This window comes from Saccopteryx leptura, chromosome 1 (genome assembly GCF_036850995.1).
Source record: "Saccopteryx leptura isolate mSacLep1 chromosome 1, mSacLep1_pri_phased_curated, whole genome shotgun sequence".
NCBI lineage: Eukaryota > Metazoa > Chordata > Mammalia > Chiroptera > Emballonuridae > Saccopteryx > Saccopteryx leptura.
This window is the reverse complement of record NC_089503.1, coordinates 96,406,955-96,431,608: the sequence shown is the minus strand read 5'-3', so window position 1 is coordinate 96,431,608 and position 24,654 is coordinate 96,406,955. Positions and strand designations below refer to the sequence as shown.

The 24,654-nt window shown below is 41.2% G+C and overlaps 1 protein-coding gene across 1 annotated transcript in view; it reads right to left on the bottom strand.

Annotated features, from left to right (window-relative positions):
• Positions 1-3,015: 3,015 nt before the first annotated feature.
• POU2AF2 (POU class 2 homeobox associating factor 2) overlaps positions 3,016-24,654 on the bottom strand; it is a 36,794-nt gene continuing 15,155 nt past the window's right edge. The window contains exons 3-5 of the mRNA XM_066360758.1: positions 7,803-7,845; positions 5,105-5,403; positions 3,016-3,725 (exon numbers count right to left, since the gene is read on the bottom strand). Coding sequence (XP_066216855.1) covers positions 3,324-3,725; positions 5,105-5,403; positions 7,803-7,845 — 744 coding nt within the window. The 3' untranslated portion in view covers positions 3,016-3,323. The remainder of the gene's footprint in view (positions 3,726-5,104; positions 5,404-7,802; positions 7,846-24,654) is intronic.

Genomic DNA, 24,654 nt, shown 5'->3' with positions numbered 1-24,654 from the left:
TTAGGAGCACTTATGAAATAAACGAGGTAAAGACATGGTTTTCTTCTCTCATTTTTAGGGTTTGTATCACATTGTAAGGAGGACACACAAACACTTTCAACTACTACTGTAATGTCTGTTTCCGGTGATTTACAGGAGGATTGTACTGCAGCTTTTATATAGGCAAATTTTGTTTTCAACTTCATTTTGATGTTATTCTAGTAAGCTTTCTTAAGGAGCTAAAACTTGACATCACCATCTCTGCTTAATTTCAAGGGACCGGAAAGAGATGGTGTTTTGAATCCGAGCTCTCCAATCTTCTCTGGCTTTCCCTGAAAGCTATGAGTGGGAGCACAGCATGTGTAAGGCAGGAGAGGGAGGAAAAATGTGCAGTTTTTCTATGCTGGCATTGTGTGGCATGATGAAAAGATGCAGTTAGTCCGTGGCAGGAAATTGGAAATGGAGAGTACTTGGATGGGAAATAGGATAGAGAAATACTGTTAATTTCCCTGTCATAATTTTATAGACCGGTTTCACTTTTTAACAAAGTGTTCTAAATTCTTAGAACGGTAAAATAGAACCAAATTGAAGTATATGTAATATCAAAACACACTGTCAAGCTAAATATAATTCTTGAAAATTATTTATCATGTGGAGTCGGGATGGCCGAATGGTCTAAGGACAAGACTCAAGCTCTTGCTTCCCAAGTGGAATTATTAGAACCACTCCCCACCTCCATTCTCATTACTTTATAAATTAAGTGGATTTTAGATAGAGTATGGACCTGTATATGTCTCCCTTTTTATAAATATTTTTGTCAAGCACTGTGAAAGGGCTTGAATTGTTTGAGGAGAATGTAGACACTGCTGGTTGCTAAGCTACTCATCTGAGAGCCAGTGTGACCTCAGTTGTGAGAAGGTAAGTAAGCGTGATGTGAGGTGACAGTGAAGAAAGAAGTGAGTATACCTGCCACATGGATTATAATCAAACAAAAGTTAAAGTAATGTGGAATCATACTTAGGATCGACACAGCCATTATTGTGTGTGCTGCTTAGTAACAGATGGTTAACAAATGACTTATTATAAACTTAATACAACCATTCTAGAAAAATGACTTTGAGACCCTGTAAAGATCCCTAAATCTCTAGAGAGAGCCAGAGCTCTTCCTTCTCCTTTTGTGTGTGTGTGTGTGTGTGTGATAGAGACAGACGGAGAGAGGGACAGATAGGGAGAGGCAGACAGGAAGGGAGAGAGATGAGAAGCATCAATTTTTCATTGAGGCTCCTTAGTTGTTCACTGATTGCTTTCTCATATGTGCCTTGACCAGGGGGCTACAGTAGAGCGAGTGACCCCTTGCTCAAGCCAGCGACCTTTGGGTTCAAGCCAGCGACCATGGAGTCATGTCTATGATCCCACGCTCAAGCCAGCGACCCCACGCTCAAGCTGGTGAGCTCGTGCTCTAGCCGGCAACCTCGGGGTTTCAAACCCGGGTCCTGTACATCCCAGTCTGGTGTTCTATCCACTGTGCCACCACCTGATCAAGCCAGAGCTCCTCTTTCTGATGCAGGGACCTGCTGTCCCAGTACAAATGCCTCTGGATGACAGGTGGCTCTGCCAAGGAGACTGGGAACCAGGACTGAGGCCTCGTCGCAGTGGACCTCAAGAGCAGCTACCACTCCCACAGAAGTTGCCTCTATTGAAGAGTGAATATTGAGAAAAGTAAAGATGAGGGGTTGGAAAGGAGGGAAGGGTAGGGCAGGGGACCCAGGATGTGCAGCCCAGGAGCCGAGGACCAGCAATGTTCCTAGATCTGCTCCTCGGGGATGCTGTCCCTGGAGGCTGCTGAGGAGTGTGAGGTAAAGGAAGTGGCTCTAGCCAAGCATTTCAGCAGTACTCCACACATTAGGAGTGTGTTTACTTAACCAAAAAACACTCTCAAAGGAGGAAGATCAATTAGTCACTTCTAAGTGTTAATTAATGTCTTATGTAATTTTTGGACTCTTACCAAGCTGAGGTAGAGCATGGGACACTGTCTCAGGGATGTGATGAACATTCTCAAGGGGCTTTGGGCAACCAGGTGGACAATGAGAGCACTGGACCCCAGGAGATGGAGGGAAAGGACACTGGGTCAGCAGGGGCCAGAGGGGTCAGAAAAATATGTGAAAGGAATAAAGGAAAGTAGTAAGAAGATAAGAGGGAGAGTGTGGGTGTAGCCCGTGGGCCTTGATTCCTGCATTGCAAAGTCACGGTGTGTGTGAGGCATTTAGATGGCCTTGGCCTGCAGGCAGGCATTCTGCTTGGCGGAGATTACTCTGGGAACTTAATCAGCAAAGGAATCCACACCAATCAAACTTATATGAGGTAGATGACTGCTTCAGATGTCAGTTTCTTCATTTATGCACAGTAAGAGCCTTACAATCCTGCCCAAAGAGCCATCGATAAGACCTTTCTTTACAAGGGAGATGCTGTGTGTAATGCTATTGGCCCACACCTTACATTAAGTCCTTCTTCAAAGTCACTTTGCTTCTTGTTGATCTGTGGTCTGTTGTTTTTTTTCCTGATTGCTCAGTGCTGCTCTCTGTACTTTCTTTACAATGCATTTGTTCTAATTTGATCACAAAATGCCCATTTTACTAATCCACTCTGGTAACTGTAGGTTTATTTTGTAAGACAATATCTAGCTAAATGTGGTCACCATTGATCAAAGTAAGTTTTGGTCTTTATTGCTTTTTGGATTAGCATAATATTTGGACATCCAAGGCTTTAGGAAAGAGTAAAAACTCTATTTATGAAGCCAGAGTCTCCTGACCTCATCCTATTTTAATGAAAATAAAGCATTCATATGTGGTGATATATTTGTTACTGGGCCTTTATAAGCCACTGAAAGGTGAGAATGCTTTAAAGTCATGTGGTATAAAATGCAGTTTGTTTTAGTGCCCTAATCTACAATCCTATGCATTACCTTTACTAAAGAATACATATAGTTCATAACTAAGAAGAATCGAACAGGAAAATCAATGTTGAATGGATCTGCATAAACTTTTTAATGTAATTTAAGGATAAAAATATCAGTGCCAAAAGGGATACTTCAAAGATAACAGAAGATTCAGAAAGCAATAAGTTACTAAAGTTCCAAAAAGACCTCACTGCCAGGTTGTCTCATTAGAACATGGTCCCTGATAAGTTGAAAAGTCCATACGTTGAAATATCATGGTCCATTAAACAAAAGGTGGCCTGATGGCTTAACTGGAAAATCCAACTCTGAGAGAAATGCCACACTGAAAACAATCTGTGGAATACACAACCCAAGTTCAAGAAAAGCACAGAAGTTCTTTGTTCTCCCCTCAGTAAGCTCTGCGGCATTCGTAGGACCCCCAGACCATGCTCCCATCTTCTTTGGTCCATGGAGAAGGGTCCTGAAGGGCAGAGGCATCTGCCCCCTCATCTGGGGAGAGGGGCACCCCCTTGGGTGCTAGGTCGTTGGACATTGCAGGGAAAGGGGTGAAGGGGTATGGGGGAGGGGTGGGGTACCCTGGTGTGTGGTAGAGATCCTCCAGTGCATGCAGCGAGTAGGACTGAGCCCCAGCCAGGGGCGCTCCCCAGCTCAAGCTCCTGTGCTGGCTGGTGCTCCCTGACTCCAGCTGCGAGTGGCAAGTCGTGCTAGGTGGCAAGGTCTGCAGGGCATCGGTGGGCACAGGGTCCAGCTGGCTGAGACTGTCTGGCACTGTCTGCTCCCATGAGTCTCTCTGAGGAGAATGGAAAGGTCACTGGGGTTAGTCATTAGCTGAACCTCTGACGGGAACGGGTTTCCTCCCCATATGAGGCGCTGCTGGATCACGGCCCACCGGGAGGCCTGGGTGATCCCTCTGCTGTCCGAAGCCTCCTTAGCCGGCGGCTTTTCCCTCTTATCGCTGACACCAACAGTGGAAGTTCTAATTCCCTTCTTACTCCAGAACTTGATTCCCCGTATGTATTAAGATTGTTTCCCTCAGAAAACAACATGAAATGAGTGCAGTGTGAGAATAAGGAAATAAGCTTTTGAATGGCATTTTGACATTTAAAGTACACTGCCTTGTGCTCTTTCTGAGCTGCACAGTCCTTGATGTCTTAGAATGCCGCCTTTTCCACAGTGGGGAAGTCAGGCCAGTGGTTCCTGGGCAGGTGGGCAAGGAGGGCCAGCTGCCCTGGTGAGCAGAGGTAGGAATCTCATTGGCTTAGGGGCTGGAAAGGCTTTGGGTTCAATTCAAGGCTGTGACACTCACTAGTTTTCTGATTGAGCACTTCACTTTATTTATCTGTAAAATGGGGCTGTAATAACTATATCCTGCGATGTTGCAAGTAGTAAATGTTAATTCCCACCCCACCCCCTTTTGTCTAAAGTCCTGTTTTCAGAAAGATAAAGTTCTTTGTGGTTGAAGGCTTTACATTTTTTTTTTCTTTTTTTAAGTGAGGAGAGATAGTGAGGCAGACTCCCACATGTGCCGGACGGGGATCCACCCAGCAACCCTGTCTGGGGCTGATGCTCAGCGCCCAGGACCACAGTGGAACAAACTGAGAGGGAGAGAACTAGGCGAGGGAGGAGGAGAGAAGCAGATGGGCGCTTCCCCTGTGTGCTCTGACCAGGAATCAAACCCCGGACGTTCATAGCCAGGCCGACTTTGCATCCACTGAGCAGCCAGCCAGGGCCTACAGTTTTCTATAAGGAGGGTATTAGTGTTCTTCAGATCTTTGTGAACTCTTCTATGGAAGGATTTAGAGAGAAGAAGGTTCTAAAGGGTAACAATGCTGTGAGGAGGGGAAGGGATCACAGCCTGGATGTGCCTGCTCTGAAAGATTACAGCCTGGTCTATCGGAATATAACCTCAGAGTGGATATAAACTCTACCTGGTTAGTCATCCCCGCCCAAGCCCCCCGGATAGATCCCCCTCCTATGGTCTGGGTGGCACAGATCTTTCAGGAAGGCTCCTTCAGAGAGTGTCCTGGCAGACCCGGCTGCCGGCATCCTAGGGGCAGGTGCAGAGCAGCCTGAGGGGGCCCCAGGGTGAGCCAGATCTGGCTGAGGACTGACTGCCACGCGCTGGGCCTTGGCGCTCCGCTCACTCACCGTGAAATATCTGCTACTCACCAGCACAAAGTGTGCGGGGTCGCTGGGGAAGGGCGGCGGCAGGAGCGGCGGCAGGGATGAGGCTCCGAACAGAGGGGCTGTGTTGGGGGTCAGGGCTGGCGGGTGGTGGTCCCCATAGGTCTCTGGGAAGTAGGAATCGAGTAGAGCAGGGTGGCTCTGTCCTGCGGAGGACTCGCAGGGAAAGGGCTTCGCCGCGGTGGGGGTGCAGACCTCGTTTGCAAATTGTTTGGTGTGGTGGAAGTCGGAGTCAGAGAGGAACGATCTTCTGACACCATAGTAACTTGACGTGGCCGGTGAACCTGTCGCCAAATGAAAAGCAAACTTTTCCTCTTGGGAAAGTCAAAGCATCTCTGTTGCAACTGAATCTCCTCATCTGTGAAATGGTGTTACTAACACGTGCATCACATCAAAACCAACATTTAAACAGGTAAGTGACTTGAAAGTGTAAGTGCTGCTGCATTACATCTTTGATCTGGTCCAGCCCAAATCATATGTTTAAAGTTCCCTCTGTCTTTGGGGGATGAGTTCACTTTAGGTAGTGCAATAACTGTTCAATCACTGACTCACTCGAGATACATTTATTGTGCACCTTCTATGTGTCAGGCCTGTGCTAGGGAGGGGTCGGGCTTACGGAGATAAAAATAATCCCCTGGCATTTATGTTTTACGGGATGAAGCATCTTCGCCACAGTTTCTGTGCTCTATTCTCATCAGGGCATATTATTTGAGATTCAGTATTTCTAGATAAGGGATCCCCCACTCCAAATTTGAGGCAGATTGTATTCTTCTTCTAATCCTTTGTACACTCCCTGCCTTTTAACATCTGGCAGGCATGGTTTACCTGCTTTGGAATGATAGGGCTTCTATGCAGCCAAATTAGGGGAAGGACCACAAAAAAAAAATTTCCTAGCTTTGAGGAGTCTGGTGTTATTTGCTGCTCTCTAGTGGTTATAATTGGGCACTGCAAGTTTAGGAAGAGTGCCTGGCACAGAAAGTTTCCCTTGGGGAAAACTGGGGAATAAGTTGAAACTGAGAAGACCAATGTTTAAGGTAAGATGAAATAAAGGGACTGAGAAAGGAAGAAATGTGTTTGCTAAAGACTTCGTAAACTGGAGCTCAGTTGTAGCAGGAAACACATTATCATTTGAAACATTATCAGGAGGAGCATGGATTCAAGGTCATTACAACTAATTGTATCCAGCTGGTGTGTATCCAGTGGGCGTGGTCTCTTTAAGCTAAATAAAATCTGCACCTTGATACCACAAAGGGGCTGAAATGCGAGGAAGACCAGATACCTGACTTTCTTACTTTCCCCCAACCACAGTGGACCACTTCTGAGCTTTGTTCCTGCCCACCTGCCCAATCATCTGTAGGGAGAGAGTCAGATGCATCAAGACCCTGTCCTTTGTATCACTGCTCAGTCATACATGACACATGCAGCACTTTGGCCCTTATCACATGATGTGTCATTTCATATTATGCTCACTACTCTCACCTGAGTTTCAACCCTCTATTTACAAGCTCCATAGAAGCGGAACGTGTCTTCTACATTTTCTATAAATCCAGTATGTTATTACTGTTTTCAACAATTACATGTAAATGTATTCATTCATCCAGAAGAAGTCAAAAGGCCTTGTAGAAAATTATAGCACAGTTCTACTTACTCCACTTTCATCTTAAAATTTATAGCCCCAAACTTCTAATCTGCTCATGAATTTGAAAGCTGCACTTAGAGGTTTTAGCATAGGCATATTCCCCTAGAAAAAAATGGAGCAAATGAAAATGAATATCAATGCAGAAGGCTCTGCTGCGCAGCACAAGTTTTTATCCATAGGGATGGTTAAGACTGAGAAAAGAATTAATACCATGTACAGGGCTCCTAGGGTCTTATGCTTATATTTCCAATTTCCAAATAAAGACAACCACAAAGAAAAAACCCTCTGCTTCTCTTAAGGATATATACAAATTTCTCCTTAAAAGGAGAAAGAATAACTGTAGAAGGTAAAAGAAGCAATGGATACATATTTTATTCTATAAAAAGGAGCAGAACCCAGTGACAATGTGATTGGGAAACAATGTAGAGCCATTCAGACATGTGAGTCTTCTGCTGCTCTTTCCTTTCCCTCACCATCTCAGAGGGTTACGAAAATCATCGCGAAAGGCTGTGCCACCTCTGAGTTTGGCATTTGGAAGTGTGTGTGTGTGTGTGTGTGTGTGTATGAGAGTGCCCACTGCTATTATAAAGAGTGCCCCCTTTTTAAACCCCTATAGGAGTATTTAATGAGACATATGTATTGAAGCAATACAAGATGCTTAACTCAATGCCTGACATATATAGAGAACACTCAGTAAATGGTGGTTGTGCTTGTGTGCTAAAGCAGGTGCCTAAACCATATGATCATGGTGTTGGGATGTTAGATATTTAAAAATTGTATCAAGGGCCTAATTGCTATTGCTTTTGTGCAATAAGTTTCTGCTAGGCAAGTGATCAAAAGGCTGCCCTCAAGACAGAACAAATTCAAAATTCAAGGATGACTGAATTAGGTTTGTCTTTATGGATTTTATATTTTAAAAACAACTATCTTAAAGAGAAACAGTTTGAATGTTCTGTAAGATAGGTATAAAAGAATGGAGGCCCAAATGCCCTATTTAAACTCAGAAGGGAATGAACGAGTTGCTTGTTGAATTGAAGTACTCACCTGGCATCTGGACAAATGGAGATGGAGAGGAGCTGACACTGCTCTGGAAGGCAAAGACAGTGAGAATTTTCTTCTTTACTTGTACGCTTTAATTTAAAACATGTATATATATAACAAGCTTTATTTTCTGATACTAAGAAATGATATTGGGGGGAGGTTAGAGTGGTGGAAGTCAGTCGAGAGTAAGATTCCAGTACTGGAGAAGGTTTTATAAGGGACAAAGAAAAACCAAAGCTTTAGATTCTGGTAAACATGCCAACAAACACTGGCTGGATGGAGAGAATAATTTATCCTTTGTTTCTTACTGTTTAGATTAATACCTTTCATCAAACATGTATTAAGTATAGTATCTATCTATCTATCTATCTATCTATCTATCTATCATCTATCTATCATCTGTCATCTGCATTGCTTGTGTTTTGGATTCAACACCGAATAACCACTTTTTTGCTAAGTGCCTCCATGTAGAATCGAAATGCCACCAATAGTCCGGACCTTGACTGTGACTCATCTTCAGTGCCCAGATCAGAGTATGCTTCATAGTCAACATAATAAAAATATGTGGTATAAACATACAGTCTTCAAAGCCACCATCTAATGCAGGGATCCCCAAACTACAGCCCACAGGCCACATGTGGCCCCCTGAGACCATTTATCTGGCCCTCGCTGCACTTCCAGAAGGGGCACCTCTTTCACTGGTGGTCAGTGAGAGGAGCACATTGACCATCTCATTAGCCAAAAGCAGGCCCATAGTTCCCATTGAAATACTGGTCAGTTTGCTGATTTAAATTTACTTGTTCTTGGCCTGACCTGTGGTGGCGCAGTGGATAAAGCGTCGACCTGGAAATGCTGAGGTCGCCAGTTCGAAACCCTGGGCTTGCCTGGGCAAGGCACATATGGGAGTTGATGCTTCCAGCTCCTCCCTCCTTCTCTCTCTCTGTCTCTCCTCTCTCTCTCTCTCTGTCTCTCTCTCTGTGTCTCTCCTTCTCCTCTCTAAAATGAATAAATAAATAAATTAAAAAAAAAAAAAAAGCCGACGATTTAACACGTCAACCTTAAGAAAAAAAAATAAATAAATAAAATAAATTTACTTGTTCTTTATTTTAAATATTGTATCATATTTGTTCCCTTTTTTTTTTTTTTTTTTTACTTTAAAATAAGATATATGCAGTGTGCATAGGGATTTGTTCATAGTTTGGTTTTTTTTTATAGTCCGGCCCTCCAGCAGTCTGAGGGACAGTGAACCGGCCCCCTGTGTAAAAATTTTGGGGACCCCTGGTCTAATGAGTATGGAAGATGGGGGAGATGTTGTCAGTTAAGTTATATCCCCTCCAAAAGACATACTGAAGTCCTAATCCTCAGTACCTGTGAACATGCCCTGATTTGGAAATAGAAACTTTGAAGATATACTAGTTAAATTAAGATGAGTCATACTTGATTAGGGTGAGCCCTAAACCCAACATGAATGGCATCCTTATAATAAGAGCAGAGAGACACAAACACAGAGGGGAAAAGGCCATGTGAAGACAGAAGCAGAAATCTGAGTGATCCAATCTCAAGTTAAGGAACAGCAATGACCGGAAACTAGGAAGAGGTGAGGAGGGAAGCATCCTTAGAGCCTTCAGAGGGAGCCTGGCGCTGCTGACACCAGAGTTTTCTATCTCTAGTCTCCAGAACTGCGTGACAAGAAATTTCGGTTGTTTTAAGCCACCTCATTTGTGGATTTGTTACTTCAGCCCTAGGAAACTAATACAGGTAGTGATCGACACTGAAATACACAATTCACTACAGTGTGAGAAGAGGTACGGTCTGGGGAAGATGCAGGGAGGAGGGCACTTAAGCTGGTACATGGGATGGGGGGAGGGGAACCTGGAGAAGTGATGCCTAAGCTGACCTCTGAAGGGAAGCATATCCAGGTAAGTAGAATCTTGAAATATCCAAATACAAGTCTGGTTTCAAGATGCTCAGAAACAAAGTTAAGTGGGAAAATATAGCTGTTTTAAAAGTTAAGAGTCCTCAGTTCTATGGTCTGCGCTCTTAGCCCTGACCTTAAACTCTCAAGTGTGGAAGAGATTTTTATAGAGAATCTCATCCAACCACTCACTCCATGCTGAAATCCTCTCCATATTAACACTGGGTGCACTTAGCTTCTAATGATAAAGAAATCAGCACCCCCTGAGAAAGTCCATTTCTTCTTTGGAGACCTTTGACAGTTGCAAAGTAAGCTGAAAAGAGTCATTTTCTTTAATCTATTCTCTTTGGTTCATACAAAATACGTTTAACTCTGTTTCCATCACAGCCCTTCAAATATTTGAAGATAACCCATTATTTCCCAATGGTTTTAATCACTATGGGCTGTCATAACAAATACCATGGACTGGGTGGTGTAACAACATTTCTCAACACCACCAACATTTCTCCCAGTTCTGGCGGCTAGAATTGGTGACTGTCAGTGAGAGGCTTAAGATAATGTTTGTAGTCTTTGTTAAATATACAAGGTAAAGTTTTTAAGGAACCATAAAGAATGGAAATAGAGGTTAGAAGTTTGAGGTCTGGGTGCCAGCATGGTTGGGTTGTTGGTGAGGGCTCTATTCTTGATTTGCAGGTGGCTGGCTTGTCATAGTGTCTTCATATGTTGGAAAGAGAGATCATCTTTCTCTTGTGTCTCTTCTTATAAGCACACTAATCCCATCCATGAGGGCTCTATCTTTATGATCAAATTACCTTCCTTCCAAAAGGCCCATCTCCAAACACCATCACATTGAGGATAAGAGCTTTAACATACGAATTCCAGGGAAACACAAATATTCAGTTCACAGCACCAACCTGGAGTTCCATCTTCTCCAGGCAAAATATCCCCCAACCCCTCAGAAATAGCATAATAATTAAGAGTGAAGACTCTGGAACCAAAGAGTCTGTGTTGGAATGCCAGCTCTGCCTCTTATTAGCTGTGTGACCTTGAGCACATGAGGCTAAATGAGATCATATATGTCAAGCGCTCAGAATAGTGCGTGGCACAGTGTAAGCAGGACATAATTATGAGTTACTATTATTACTCAAATGCATTCCTACATTCCTTCAAAGCTCTGGGATATTCTTCTAAACAAGTTCTGATTTATGTGTTTTCCTATTTAATAAGTTAACACCTTTTAGTGGCAGAAGGGAACTCGAGGGCACATGAGGTCAGAGGTAGGTGTAGATCAGTGGCTTGTATGGGAAGGAGCGGAGGTAGTGATTGATTATAGAAACACATTTCCCCTTGTTGCCGGTGCCCATGTTGTCACCATCCAATTTCCAGGTTTCTCCCGTACCAGCACCTGCACCCTCTGACTTCTTCTGCCCCAGCCTCCATCCATGTGTAAGTAGCGTAAGGCCGGGTGGTAGATGTCCTGGGGAGACATCCTGTAGCCCTTCTTTCATCTTCCCCTCCTGCCTTCTCCCCTAAAGTTGTTCTGGCTGAGGCTGTGGCTAAGAGGAAAGCTTCTGTGAGACACAGAACACATGTCCAATGTGATGAACGGAAGTGCCTATTGTCCCCTCAGCATCTGTCAGTCATTCTTTCATTGGCTGGCACGGTTCTGCCTCTGACCTCTACCCACGGCATGGATACAGCTCAGCCTATGCAGCCAGGCCCCTTCAGTGTTCACCATCTCTGCTGTCAAAGATTTCCCGCTTTCTCTTCCCTCCCCCACAGTGCCCAGAGTCTTCTGACTCTCCTCCTTCCTCTGCCCAGGCTTAATTATTACTGTGGAAATCCAGCACTGTACCCTCCCCCAAGCCAGTTTTAATACCTGAAGACTCGACAGAGTTTTCACAATTACTAGTGTAGTCGATTTTATTTCTTTTTACAATGAGAAGAGGCCTCTTGTATTCATTTCTCCAAAGTGATGTTGCCCTCTACCCACTGTAAAAATTAAACTCTCTATTTCCATTCTTTATGGTGACCCATAAAATTTACCTGTATACAGTGTGTCCGTAAAGTCATGGTGCACTTTTGACCGGTCACAGGAAAGCAACAAAAGACGATAGAAATGTGAAATCTGCACCAAATAAAAGGAAAACCCTCCCAGTTTCCATAGGGTGATGTGGCAGCATGTGCGCATGCGCAGATGATGATGTAACACTGTGTATACAGCGGAGCAGCCCACGGCCATGCCAATCGAGATGTGGATGGTACAGAGGAAAGTTCAGTGTGTTCTGTGGCTCGCTAAATTCAAATCCGTGACCAAAGTACAATGTGAATATCAGTGCGTTTATAATGAAGCGCCACCACATAGGAATAACATTACTCTTTGGGATAAGCAGTTGAAGGAAACCGGCAGTTTGGTGGAGAAACCCCGTTCTGGTAGGCCATCAGTCAGTGACGAGTCTGTACAGGCTATACGGGATAGCTACCTAAGGAGCCCTAAAAACTCTGTGCGTGAGCCCACATCGAACTGCACTGAATAGGTATGAAACTGGGAGAGTTTTCCCTTTATTTGGTGCAGATTTCACATTTCTATCGTCTTTTTTGCTTTCCTGTGACCGGTCAAAAGTGCAGCATGACTTTACAGACACACTGTATTTAACAGAAACTACAAACATCATCTTAAATCTCTCCACGACAACAACATCCTTAGAACATTAACTCTTACTACTGCTTTCCTAATTTATATGTACATTTTTGTTCATTTTAGTTGGTTTCTTTTTATTAAAGTTTCACATATTAGACATTATAAATATCATTATTTTATTCATCATTTTCTTTGCTTGCTCTTCTCCTAGACTTTTCCCCTAGATTAATTTTTCCTTTTTCTATAGTAGCAGCAGTTTTCAACCTTGTTCATCTCATGGTACACATAAAACTACTAAGATTCTGCAGTACATCAAAAAATATATTACATTTTTCACCAATATGACCCCCTCCCAAAAGTATAATTTTGATTCAGTCACACCAGATGGCTATTGTTGTGTTGGCTGCTGTCATTTTTTTTATTTGACAATCTAAGGGAAAAAAGGTCAGTGGTCCCTGACTAGACAGTCAGGTATTGCATGTTTTAAAAAAATTTTTGTAGCACACCAGTTAAAAATCATTTTTCTAAGGAACCCTCATACACTGTTGGTGGGAATGTAAAGTAGTACAACCATTATGGAAGAAAGTATGGTGGTTCCTCAAAAAACTGAAAATAGAACTACCTTATGACCCAGCAATCCCTCTACTGGGTATATACCCCCAAAACTCAGAAACATTGATACGTAAAGACACATGCAACCCCATGTTTATTGCAGCATTGTTCACAGTGGCCAGGACATGGAAACAACCAAAAATCCCGTTAATAGATGACTGGATAAAGAAGATGTGGCACATATACACTATGGAATACTACTCAGCCATAAGAAATGATGACATCGGAACATTTACAGCAAAATGGTGGGATCTTGATAACATGATACGAAGCGAAATAAGTAAATCAGGAAAAACCAGGAACTGCATTATTCCATACATAGGTGGGACATAAAAGTGAAACTAAGAGACATTGATAAGAGTGTGGTGGTTACGGGGGGAGGGGGGAAAGGGAGAGGGAAAGGGGGAGGGGGAGGGGCACAAAGAAAATAAGATAGAAGATGACAGAGGACAATCTGACTTTGGGTGATGGGTATGCAACATAATTGAACGACAAGATAACCTGGACTTGTTATCTTTGAATATATGTATCCTGATTTATTGATGTCACCCCATTAAAAAAATAAAATTATTAATAAAAAAAAAAAAAGAAAAAAAATCATTTTTCTAAAGTAAAACTTTAGAATATCCTTTTTGTGGAGGTGGTGTTGGTGGTCAAGTGTTTTAGTTTCATTATCTGAAAAATCATTTGCTTTGGTCCCTGTATTTCAAACGTGCTGGGTTCCCGATTGTAACTTTATAGTCATTCTTCCACAGGCACTTTCAAAACCTTCCACAATTGCTATGGAGAAGTTTGTTACCAACCTCACAGTTACTCTTTGTGACAATGTTTCTTTTCTTTCTGAGTGCTTTTTAACATTTAATTTACCCTGCTTGCTATAGGATGTGCTTCATGTGTCTTGAGGATTTCTTTTTTTAGATTCTGGAAAAGTTCCATCCATCCTCTCTAAAGATTGCCCTGTCTGTATTATTCCTATTCTCTCCATCCAGAACTCTGTGCAGATGAAAGTTAAACCTTTTCCTTTGAATCTCTATGTCCCTTCACCTTCCCTTACTTTCTTCTAAATCCATTATTCTCTTCTATATTTTGGTATAAATTAATATCGATTTCTTCAAATTTATATTCAATTCACTGATTCTTTCTATAACTGTAGTTAATTTGCTATTTAACTCATATAATGAGGTTTAAAAAATTATTACTGATTATATTTTTCTTTTTTTTTAAATTTTATTTAGAAAATTGAATTTAACAGGGTGACATTGATCAATAAGAGTACACAGGTGTCAGGTAAATGTTTTTATAGCATTTGAACTGTTGATTATATTGTATATCCATCACCCAAAGTCACATCATTTTCTGTCACCATATATTTGCCTTTCTTTACTCCCTTCCCCTCCCCCCTCCCCCACACCCCCCTCCTACTGGTAATCACTTTATTTTTTTCATTACTATCAAGTTCATTTGATTTTTCAAAAATATGTTTGATAAGTTTTGAATCTTCTGTTGAATGTTTATTGTTTATTAAGTTATTGTATATTTTGTATCTGGTAATTCTAATATCTGAAAGCTCTGGGAATTTGAATTTATTGTTTTTTATTTATGCTGTCATTCTTAGTGGTATGTTTCCTTATGCAGTTGGTGATCTTTGATTGAAATTCATATCTGGTTAACCTTAATCTATGAAAATCTGTGGTCCTACATTGAAGTTGCTTTTCTCCCAAAGCTTTATGTTGACATTGCTTGGGGGCCAGCTCCCTCTCAGGCTTCCCAAATTAATCCTGGGGTCCCAGGTTCAGCCCTTCAAACCTGGCAACAGCTTAAGGAGCAGTCTTTACACAGAAAGCTAATTTGGACATCTGTCCTCAAGGGAACCTGTCTTTTGGTGTGAAGACTTCTTCATTATTCAATGTCTTAATTTCTGCTCCCACGTCAACCGTCCCTATCCCAGACCCACTTTGGAGATTTTCCTATTTCCTGCCAGCTTGACAACTCAGCAAAATGCATTTCATGAAGAATCAAGTTTTGTGTGGGTGAGATCTCCCCACCCATAGACCATCTAGTCTGCTGAAAACAGAATGAAATCCTTAAATATTGAAACTAGATGTAGGTACTTTCTTGATTTTTACCCAGCACAACAGCTTTTATTTTTTCCATAATTTCCAACATTTTCCACCAGAGATTTAAAGTATAATAGAACTAATTCATAAACACATACTTGTAGTAATTTCATAAACACACTGTTAAGCATGTGGCCAAATGTGTTATATGCATTGTTTCATTTAATTATCACAACCACCCAGAGGAGAATAGCCCAAGCTCTCCTGGAGGCAGTGGTGGTAGGTGGGTGAAATCAAGTAAAGACCCTTTGCCTTCCTGGCATTTTAATAACTCAAAAGTCAAAATAGGAAACTATCAGTTATATTTCTTTTTTAGTATAAAGGACTTAGAGACATCTAAGAGGGTTCATATAATTTTTTAAAAATATGACAAAAATGACCAGGCAGGACTTATACTTCCCTGTCTGGTATCTATCAATCATTTCCTTAGTCTTTCAATGAATATTCTATTTTTTGGGGGACATCTTTATGGAGGTATAATTTGCATATAATCAAATTTACAAATTTTAAGTATACAATTTGGTGAATGAGAAATCTCACAAACTCCGGACTCACCACCAAAATCATGATATCAAACATTTCCATAGAATTATTTTATAGCTATGATTAATACTGCACTCTCTATTGGTAACCTGGGAAATATTTAGAGGAGATGTGTAGAGCGTGTTATATTCAGTGGGACACTTGAAACTATGTCAACATGATAAATTAAAAATAAAAATTTTAAATTAAAAAAAACACACAATGATAATGCATCACTTCAGTTCATCTCACAGAACACAGAAGAGACCTAAGGGGTTGCATTGGGATTAGGAAGAATTTCACTGGACAGATCTCAGAGCAGGCACTTACTCCCCCGTCCCGTTCCTGGAGTTTATAGGTTGAGAGAGAATAGCCTAAAACATGAGCCTTCAGCACGAGCACTAGCTGTCATTGCTCATTGAAGAGAAACTCACACTCCTTTTTTCCTTATTAAAGATATCATACTCACACAGTTGCCTCTCACTAAGTCAATCATTCCTCCAGAAATAATATCAAAGAGCCCATAACTTTTGACCAAGTGAGATGATATATAAATTTTATTTTGCATACTGCAAACAACAGGATCCTGCAATGCCAGGTGCCCAAATTTAGAGGTTTATATTTGAATGAAATTTGCCAGTCTGCAACTTCCTGTAGCTAACACAGCAGCCTCACAGCTGCCCCCAAAGCCCTTTCATGAAAATGAGTTAATTTGAACTAATAGGTCACCAAGGTAGTAAAGAGATAAGAGTTTCCCTTGAGAACATTTATAGTCATTTTTATGACCCTATCATATTTTTAGGTGCCAATCTAGATGAAGAAACATATTGAAATGTACCAAGGAAGAGATCTCTGACTAGCATAGGACTTTTCACACTGCTATATATTTTTAAAATTCTGATTATACAGTTTAGAAATTATCTCTTTAAACTTAAAGACACTGCTATTGATGCTTAAATAACAATAATCTTAGCCACTTGTGAATTGCTGGGATCCCTTATCAAGGAATTTACAGTATTTTATATATTTAATTTCTCATTGTCATTATATCTATTGAGAGGAAGAATGAACTGATATTATACTGAACATTCTAAAACTATATTTTTAATATCTGAATTTAAACCCATCATAGATCACATGATTCTTCTTCAACTTTGAAATGAGTAGAAAGTTAAGGCTGGATGTAAGACAGTTAACCTTTACATGAGTACCCACGTGAGGTCGAAAGACTGTCTTCCTCCAGAAGAAAAGGGAAGAGAGAATCAGATGCTTTAGTTATTGTGACAAGTATGTAGTAGAACCAGGGTCATTCTGATTGGTGTAATATCTTATGTAGTGACTACACAATACCAAACCTGTTCTAATAAATCTTACTGTTTTGCAAAGCGTGAAACAAGTTTTGATTTTTGGACCATTTACCTAAATTATATAGTAATTTAATCATAAATTTAAAAATTACTCCAGAATGAATAAAAACTACAGTTAAAAACAACTATTGTGTGCCAAGTGTTTTACATAATATTCTTTCATTACAAGGTAGTTATTATCATCTCAGGTTTACAAAAGAGGAAAGCACAGAGAAGTTAAGTAATTGTGTCTCAAATCATTCATCTAATAAATTACAAAAACTAGGATTGATCTAAACCCAACTTCTCTGACTGCTCCCTCTCAATGACATAACAAGCAGGTTCTCTACCCTTCCATCAAGCCACAGATGTTTACTGGCACCTCTGATGTACAAAGCATAGTGCTGAATGTTGCAGGTGCTAGAAAGAAAATGCAACCAAACAATTTAGATTAGGATCTACTCAGGGACACAGCCATGTGGTAGATTAAATATGGCCAAAATTTCTTTGCAGCTCCTCGCATCAAGAAATGGAGTCTATCTCTCTACTCCTTTGAATCTGGGTTGGTTTTGTGGCTTGCTTTGACTAACAGACTATGACAGAAGTGATGTTGGGTGAGTTTTAGAGTCTAGGCGTCAAGAGGGTTTGCAGTTTTTACCTTTGCTTGCTTTAAATGCTGCCTTACAACTTCCTCTTAAGAAAGTCACATTAGCCTCCTGGATGATGAGAGTGTGAAAGTGAATCCAGGCACTCCTGCTGACAGCTAGCCCCAAGTGCCAGGCATGAGGAGGAGCTATATTGGACTTTAGCTAAATGCAACTGCATGAATAAGCCCTGGGGAGACCTGCAGAGAAATTTCTAGCCAACCCAAAGAATTGTGAGAAATCATAATCATTGCTATCCATTACTAAGGTAACAGTGGGTTCTTAAGTAACTGATACTGACAAGCCCAGGAAAAAGTAGATCATGGTACAAAACAGCCTGTACTTAGTTTCCAAATGCATGGTTCGTGCTCTACATACCTTAGAAATCAGAAAAAGGAGAAATCAATTTGCTGAGGATTTGGACACTGAAGGATGACAGGATGCAGAAAGGCGAAAGAAAGTTCCCAGGTGCAAGGAATTTTGTGAACCAAACACAGATGTGAAAAAGCACACCCACCTCTTTTCTTTATGGAATAATAAGCAAGTTGGTTTGTCAGGAGCAGATGTTTCACTTAATTTATTAAATGTAAATGAATGGTATGCTTAATATGTGTCAGGATTGTGGTAATTTCCAAAAATACAAAGAGGAGTAAGGCATAGATTCTGTTCTTAGGGAGCGCACAATTTCATAAGGAACACAGTTGCATAAATATGTATGTAATTTGTGCAATAATAAAAATAAGGGTGGAAGGAAAGGGGTTTGGGAGGAAATAGAAGAGGATATGAGATACAGGTGGTGATGGAGGAAGACTTGACTTGGGGGAGTGAACACACAATGCAGTATACAGGTGAGGTAGTATAGAATTGTATACCTGAAACCTGTATGCTTGTATTAACAAATGTCACCTCAATAAATTCAATAAAATTAAAAAAAAATAAAAATAAGCATAGGCCCTGGTTGGTAGGGTCAGTTGTAGAGCATTGGCCCAGCATGTGGAAGTCCTGGGTTCGATTCCTAGCCAGGGCACACAGGAGAAGCACCCATTTGCTTCTCCAACCTTCCTCCTCTCCTTTCTCTCTATCTCTCTCTTCCCCTCCTGCAGCCAAGGCTCCATTGGAGCAAAGTTGGCTCGGGTGCTGAGGATGGCTCCATGGCCTCCACCCCAGGCATTAGAATGGATCCGGTTACAATGGAGCAATGCTCTGGATGGGCAGAGCATTGCTCCTAGTGGGCTTGCTGGGTGGATCCCAGTTGGGAGCATGCAAGAAGGAGTCTGTCTATTTACCTCCCTGCTTCTCACTTCAGAAAAATACTTAAAAAAATAAAAGAATAAAAATAAAATAAAAAAATAAAAATAAAAAAAGTGTAGAAAGGACTAGCATTTCATGAATACTTACTTCATGCCAGACTCTGTCAAGCACTTTATATATATCAGTGTATATTTCATCATTTTTAATAACAACTAACATTTGTGTACTTTATGTACTTTGCACTATGCTAGATTATTTACATGCAATATCTCATTAAATTTTTTTACCATTAACCAATGAAATATATTGTTATGTTATCTCTAAATTATATTTTGGAAAACTAATAAGCAGTAAAGGTCATGTCTTAGGTCACAAAGCTAGTAAATGGCATAGGCTGGATTCTAATATACAGTCCATTACTACTCTGATTTAGTGTAGGTAGGAGGTGATGAGTTGGGATGGAGGTAAGAATGAGGGTAGGGAGGGAAGTGGGTTGTTGTCTTGGCGGAAGGTGGCTAAACACATCAAAATGTAGGTGATATTTAAGTCCAGTTTTGAAGGATGAGAGGAAATGAGTAAGTAGAGAGGATAAGGGGCATTATACTGGAGACCAAAGCAAGGTTCAAACATGTGGACAGCATGCCACAGATATGGAATGTGTACGAGAAGTGTGCAGACAGAGAAGTGAAAAGAAGCCGGAGAAACCAGGTCATAAAGAACTTCCTTGATCCATGGTAAGGAGCTTGGTTTTTCTCCAGTAGCAGGCTATGGTCCTTTAGAAGTTTTTCAGCAATGATGAGAGTAGCATTCTATGAAATTTAATCCCATGCTGAAAACGATAGGTCCAGAATGGTTGGTGGCAAGTGTTAAGTGATTTGCTTAAAGCCTTCAAATGTAGAGGTAAAATGAAGACTAAAAAACATATTTAAAGTCTCTTGGGGAAAGGAATTTACTGCGAAAACATTCATTTATGCATTTTGTAGTAGTGCATGTAAATATCTAACATTGATTGTGATATTCATTAATGTGGTACAGCAAGTTAATTTCTTTGTAATAAAATAACATCACACAATTTTGGAAGGTTGTATGTGAAACTTGATTTGGTGAACCTGGGAAGTAGAAGGGGTGGGTGGGAACAGGGGGATAAATAGACTTCAATTTTTACCTTATAGTCTTTAGTTCTGTTTGAAATTTTTACTTTTATAATGAAAACAACTAGCTAATAAAAACTAAAAAATACAATTTAGGTAATATCTTTACTATAAATCTCAAATTCTTAATAAAACTATGATTCCAGTTATCTTAAATTTCTGGCATATCAACTATTTTATATCCTTTGAAAAGGTAACACAGATACAGGATTCCAACCCTCTGACATTTTCATGAAATTTTACTGCTACAACACTCCTGCCTGGCATAAAATTATGCCCAGGCTAACTCTGTGAGAAAGTGAGAAAGTGATTTCTGTTGCCTAAGTTACAAAATGAAATATATATATATATATATATTTTTTTTTTTTTCCTGGGCATATTTTTTTTTTCCTGGGCATTTGTGTGCCTTTGGAATGCTATTTGTGTTTATGTAGCTTAGTTAGAACACAAGAGCCAGCCCTGGTTGGTTGGCTCAGTGGTAGAGTGTTGGCCCAATGTGTGGATGTTCTAGGTTTGATTACCGGTCAGGGCACACAGGAGAAGCTCCCATCTACTTCTCTACCCCACTCCCTCTCATTTCTCTTTCTCTTTCTATTCCTCCCTCTCCTGCAGCCATGGCTCAATTGGAGCGAGTTGGGCCCGGGGCTGAAGATGGCTCCATGGCCTCCACCTCAGGTGCTAAAAAGAGCTTGGCTGCTGAGCCATGGAGCAATGCCTAGGGTGGGCAGAACATCGCCCCCTAGTGGGCTTGCTGGGTGGAACCCAGTTGGGGCACATGCAGGAGTCTGTTTCTGCCTCCCTTCCTCTCACGGAATTAAAAAAAAAGAACACAAGAGCCATAGGGATGCACGTTGATATATGGCCCTGTACACTTGGACCAGAACAGAATCTGCAGAACCTCAGCCATGGATTTGCCACAGCAATTTTGCTGAGAAACCCAATTATTTCTGTAAACTCTGCAAAAGAATTCGCCACTAGGACATATTTTTAATTTCATTTCATGACATGAGAGAAAAAAAACAACCCCAAAACCAATAGAACCAATAGAATGGCTAAAAATAAAATAAGTTGCTTCTAAAAGGTTCACTTTTATTATTATTATTTTTAAACATTTCTGCATTTGTTAGGAGCAGATGGTTGGGTGGAGAACACAGAAAGCACTGGAAATGTGGTTCAGTTCTCTAAACAGGGCAGGGCAGTGGGCTAATTAAAGTCAGACAATGGGCCATTTTGAAAGCCTTAGATAAAACATTCATTCAAATGAATGCCAAGAATATAATGTATACCTCTGTATTCAAACATGGGTGTTTCGAGTTTACAAGGCACTGCCTGCTCAGAAAATGTTTTTGGCTCTTTTTGTTTTAATAGATCCTTTCTAAGCTCATGAAGGGAGTTAGTTGGTCATGTTAACAGGCAACAGGCAAAGCGCTGTGCTATGCGAGTGAGCAACAATGTGGACCAGGGCGGACACTGACTCCTTCTATCAATAGCCTTGCGTACTCTACACACGCAGGGGTCCTTCTGCTGGCAGCTCAGAGAAAAGCAGGAAGAGCAGGTGAGATGTACTTGCAGTTTCCCTAAGAAAGAAAAGGTACTGCTAAAAAATAAGAAAAAAAGAAAACTAGTATAAGAGACCTAACACAGCAGCAAAGCAGGACACCGGGCCATCTGAGGACCATTGGCCGCACCCAGGCAAGCGTGACAATTTTACTGCAGCTGGAACACATTGCAGGATGGGTTCAATTTATGAGTTGAGGATAAGAAAAATAATTTTTGTGGTTAATTTTAAGAAATCAGAGGAGAGCATGAAGATTTTATGTGATAGTGGTGGTACAGACCTTTTTGCACTCACATGTCTTCAGAGCTTGGGATGCATGCTAACCATGACTTCCATGTAACATACATGTGATCTGCGCTTTGATTGGATCATATAATGATGTTTGCAATGGCTGTGATTTCTTCCTTGAATCTATGTACTGCCAACTCCCTAAATTTAAAGCATGGATAATCAGTTCTTTATTTACATCAGTTTGTTTACATTCTGCTTCTTTATTCCTTCGGGCTTTTTATTGTTGTTTAGCACCACCATTAAAATAACACAATATATAAGCTGTTCAAGTTTTAGCATGTTTGGAGGGTATGTCTTGGTCAAAATTACATTTTGATATTAGTGAAGGCTTTCATATGTCTTTTACATGGAATACTAAAGATCAACTTCATACTAAAGAATTGAGTCCACTGGTGGTCTCCATCTCCCCATCTTTCCTCAGACTTTCATAGGAAGGCAAAAGCATATGGAAATTCCCCTACCCTTTCCTTAGTGGCTATTGCACTTTCTAAAAATATGCATGTAATCTTTAGTGTGTACAATTATGAGAGAATGCTGCACACCATGGGGTTGGGAGAGCATGTAAGAAGTGGGTCACCAGAGACAGCAGATAAAAGCTGGTGAGCTCTGTGCTTCCCTGGGTTCAGGGGTCTCCTCCAGCCATGAAAAGGGAGCTGACATGGTTGCTGCCCTCTGAAGTGGGAGCAGTGGCATTGTACCTCCAGTCCCAGGAGTGAGCCGTGGGATATCAGCTTCTCAGGTCAGGCCAGCAATATTCAGGAAAGAAATCACACTTCATTAAAAGGCAAAGCAGGAGAGTAAACTTCACACAAGAGGGAGAGATCGGCACCAAACGGGTTGGGTGAGGTAGGCCCTAGAGATAGCTCAGGGGGCAGCAAAGAAGCTTCTACAAGGCCAGTGTTGCATGCTCTTCTCTTACAGAGAAGGCCAGGTGCCACAGAGAACCTAAGAGAGCCGGTATCCGGGGGCGGGAGAATGACAGAGAGGAGCTATATTCTGGAAGCAGGCTCTTGGATGGAACTCAATGTAGGTTCTAGAAAGAAATTAAGAACTTCTTGCATCTAGATGTCTGAGTATCTCAGGAAAGAAAACCTTTGGTTCTCATTTGAGCGGGGTGTGGCATCATCTGGGCAGTCTGCAGAATGACCGCAGGGAGGGGCAGGGAGGCAGACGTGAGGGAGAGAGAGCAAGAGTCATGACTGGGGTCCAGCATGACATACAGAACATGAAGGCTGAGATGAGCACTGGGCAGAGGAGCTGAGCAAAACGGGTGTTCCAAAGCCCGTCCTTCCCGGGACCAGAGAAGTACATTTGAGAAGGCAGTGCAGTAGGTAAAATACAGACCCTAGGTCTGAAACACCTGGCTCCAAATATAAGCTTCACTGCTTTCTGTGCATCTTAGTTTCCACATTAGAAAAATAGACAAGTGCCACCTTTTTAAGACTCTTGTGCTTCTTGTTCATAAATTAGACATATTTAGAAGTGGATAAGTGAAAATATTTGTAAACTCCTTCTTTAGGAGCTGAGCAGTCAATGATAGCTATTAAGAGTTCTTACTTATCCCAGAGAGAACTGAGGTGATGGAAGGGAACCCGGGCCTAGAAGTCATTCAGCTGTGCCATCCATGCCAATCTTTGACCAGATGCTAAACTTAGTGTCACAGCATTTGTACGCCACATAATTGCTCTTGTGCTTTATGTGATTTTCCTGTCCTCTATTTTCCTTGCAAACTCAATCTGCAAAACTCTAGTTGAACTAGCAGAAAGGGGACTTATCTATCTCAGGGGAATGATGGGTTCTGCTTGGCCTTGGAGGTTGGTGGTAGAGATGTCAGTGGACGGAACATGGTCTGAGATTGGGAAAAGTTATCAAGTGAGGATGAGAAAGCTGTGCCCAGTGGGGAGAAAGGGCAACATTACAAATGCTGTGAGTAGCACTCTCCTCCCATCTGTACCACTCTTACGACTATGGAAATAAAAACACTGTAACTTGTCCAAGCCTAAAAGATAAAAATAAAAAAATAAAAAAAGATTATATGATCCTTTTGAGGAAATGTAGGCTTAAAAAAGTAACATTACTTGTTAAGTCAGCAATCTGGTAGCAAATCCTGATCAAAATGTTCAGACTTTTATTTCTTTCTTGCTGCTATTTGAAGTTGGAGTTTTCATAAAACAGTATCCCATGATTGGAAAGTATAATACTTTGTTTTGTTGTCCAAGACTGGTTAAGTCTTTGGCTGTTTATGACTGCAGAATGAGAGCAGTTGAATTTATATTAATGAAATGCACCGAGTTGGAACTTCAACTCTAGTCATTCTGTCCTCCAGAATAGAGGAGGGTGACATTGTTGAGTCAGAATAAAAAATAAGGTGGCCAAGTGTGGCTTCTCCTGTTTTTATTGATTCGTTCCTCACAGTGAACCAATATTTCCAACCACAAAAGTCATCCAGTGGCCTTTTAATGGATTAATTTATTTACATTATGTTAGAATCTATGGTAATGAAAACAGGAATATCTAACTGACCAGGCTTCTATTCAGAGCTCGCCTCAATCCTGAGGGGATCTGCCCTTGTGCAGCATACTGTCGCTGTAATGTTATTAAGTGTTACCATGTTCCAGGTGCTATAAACACGATACAAGCTGCCACTTACTGAGCACTTGCAACACGCCATTAACCAGCTGTACCAGGGGCTTTATATACACTATTTAATTTCACTTTCATCACAACTTTATGGTGGTGTCACTATCCCCATTTACACAGGAGAAAACTGAGGCCCAGAGAAGTCCGACCACTTTCACACATTAGGG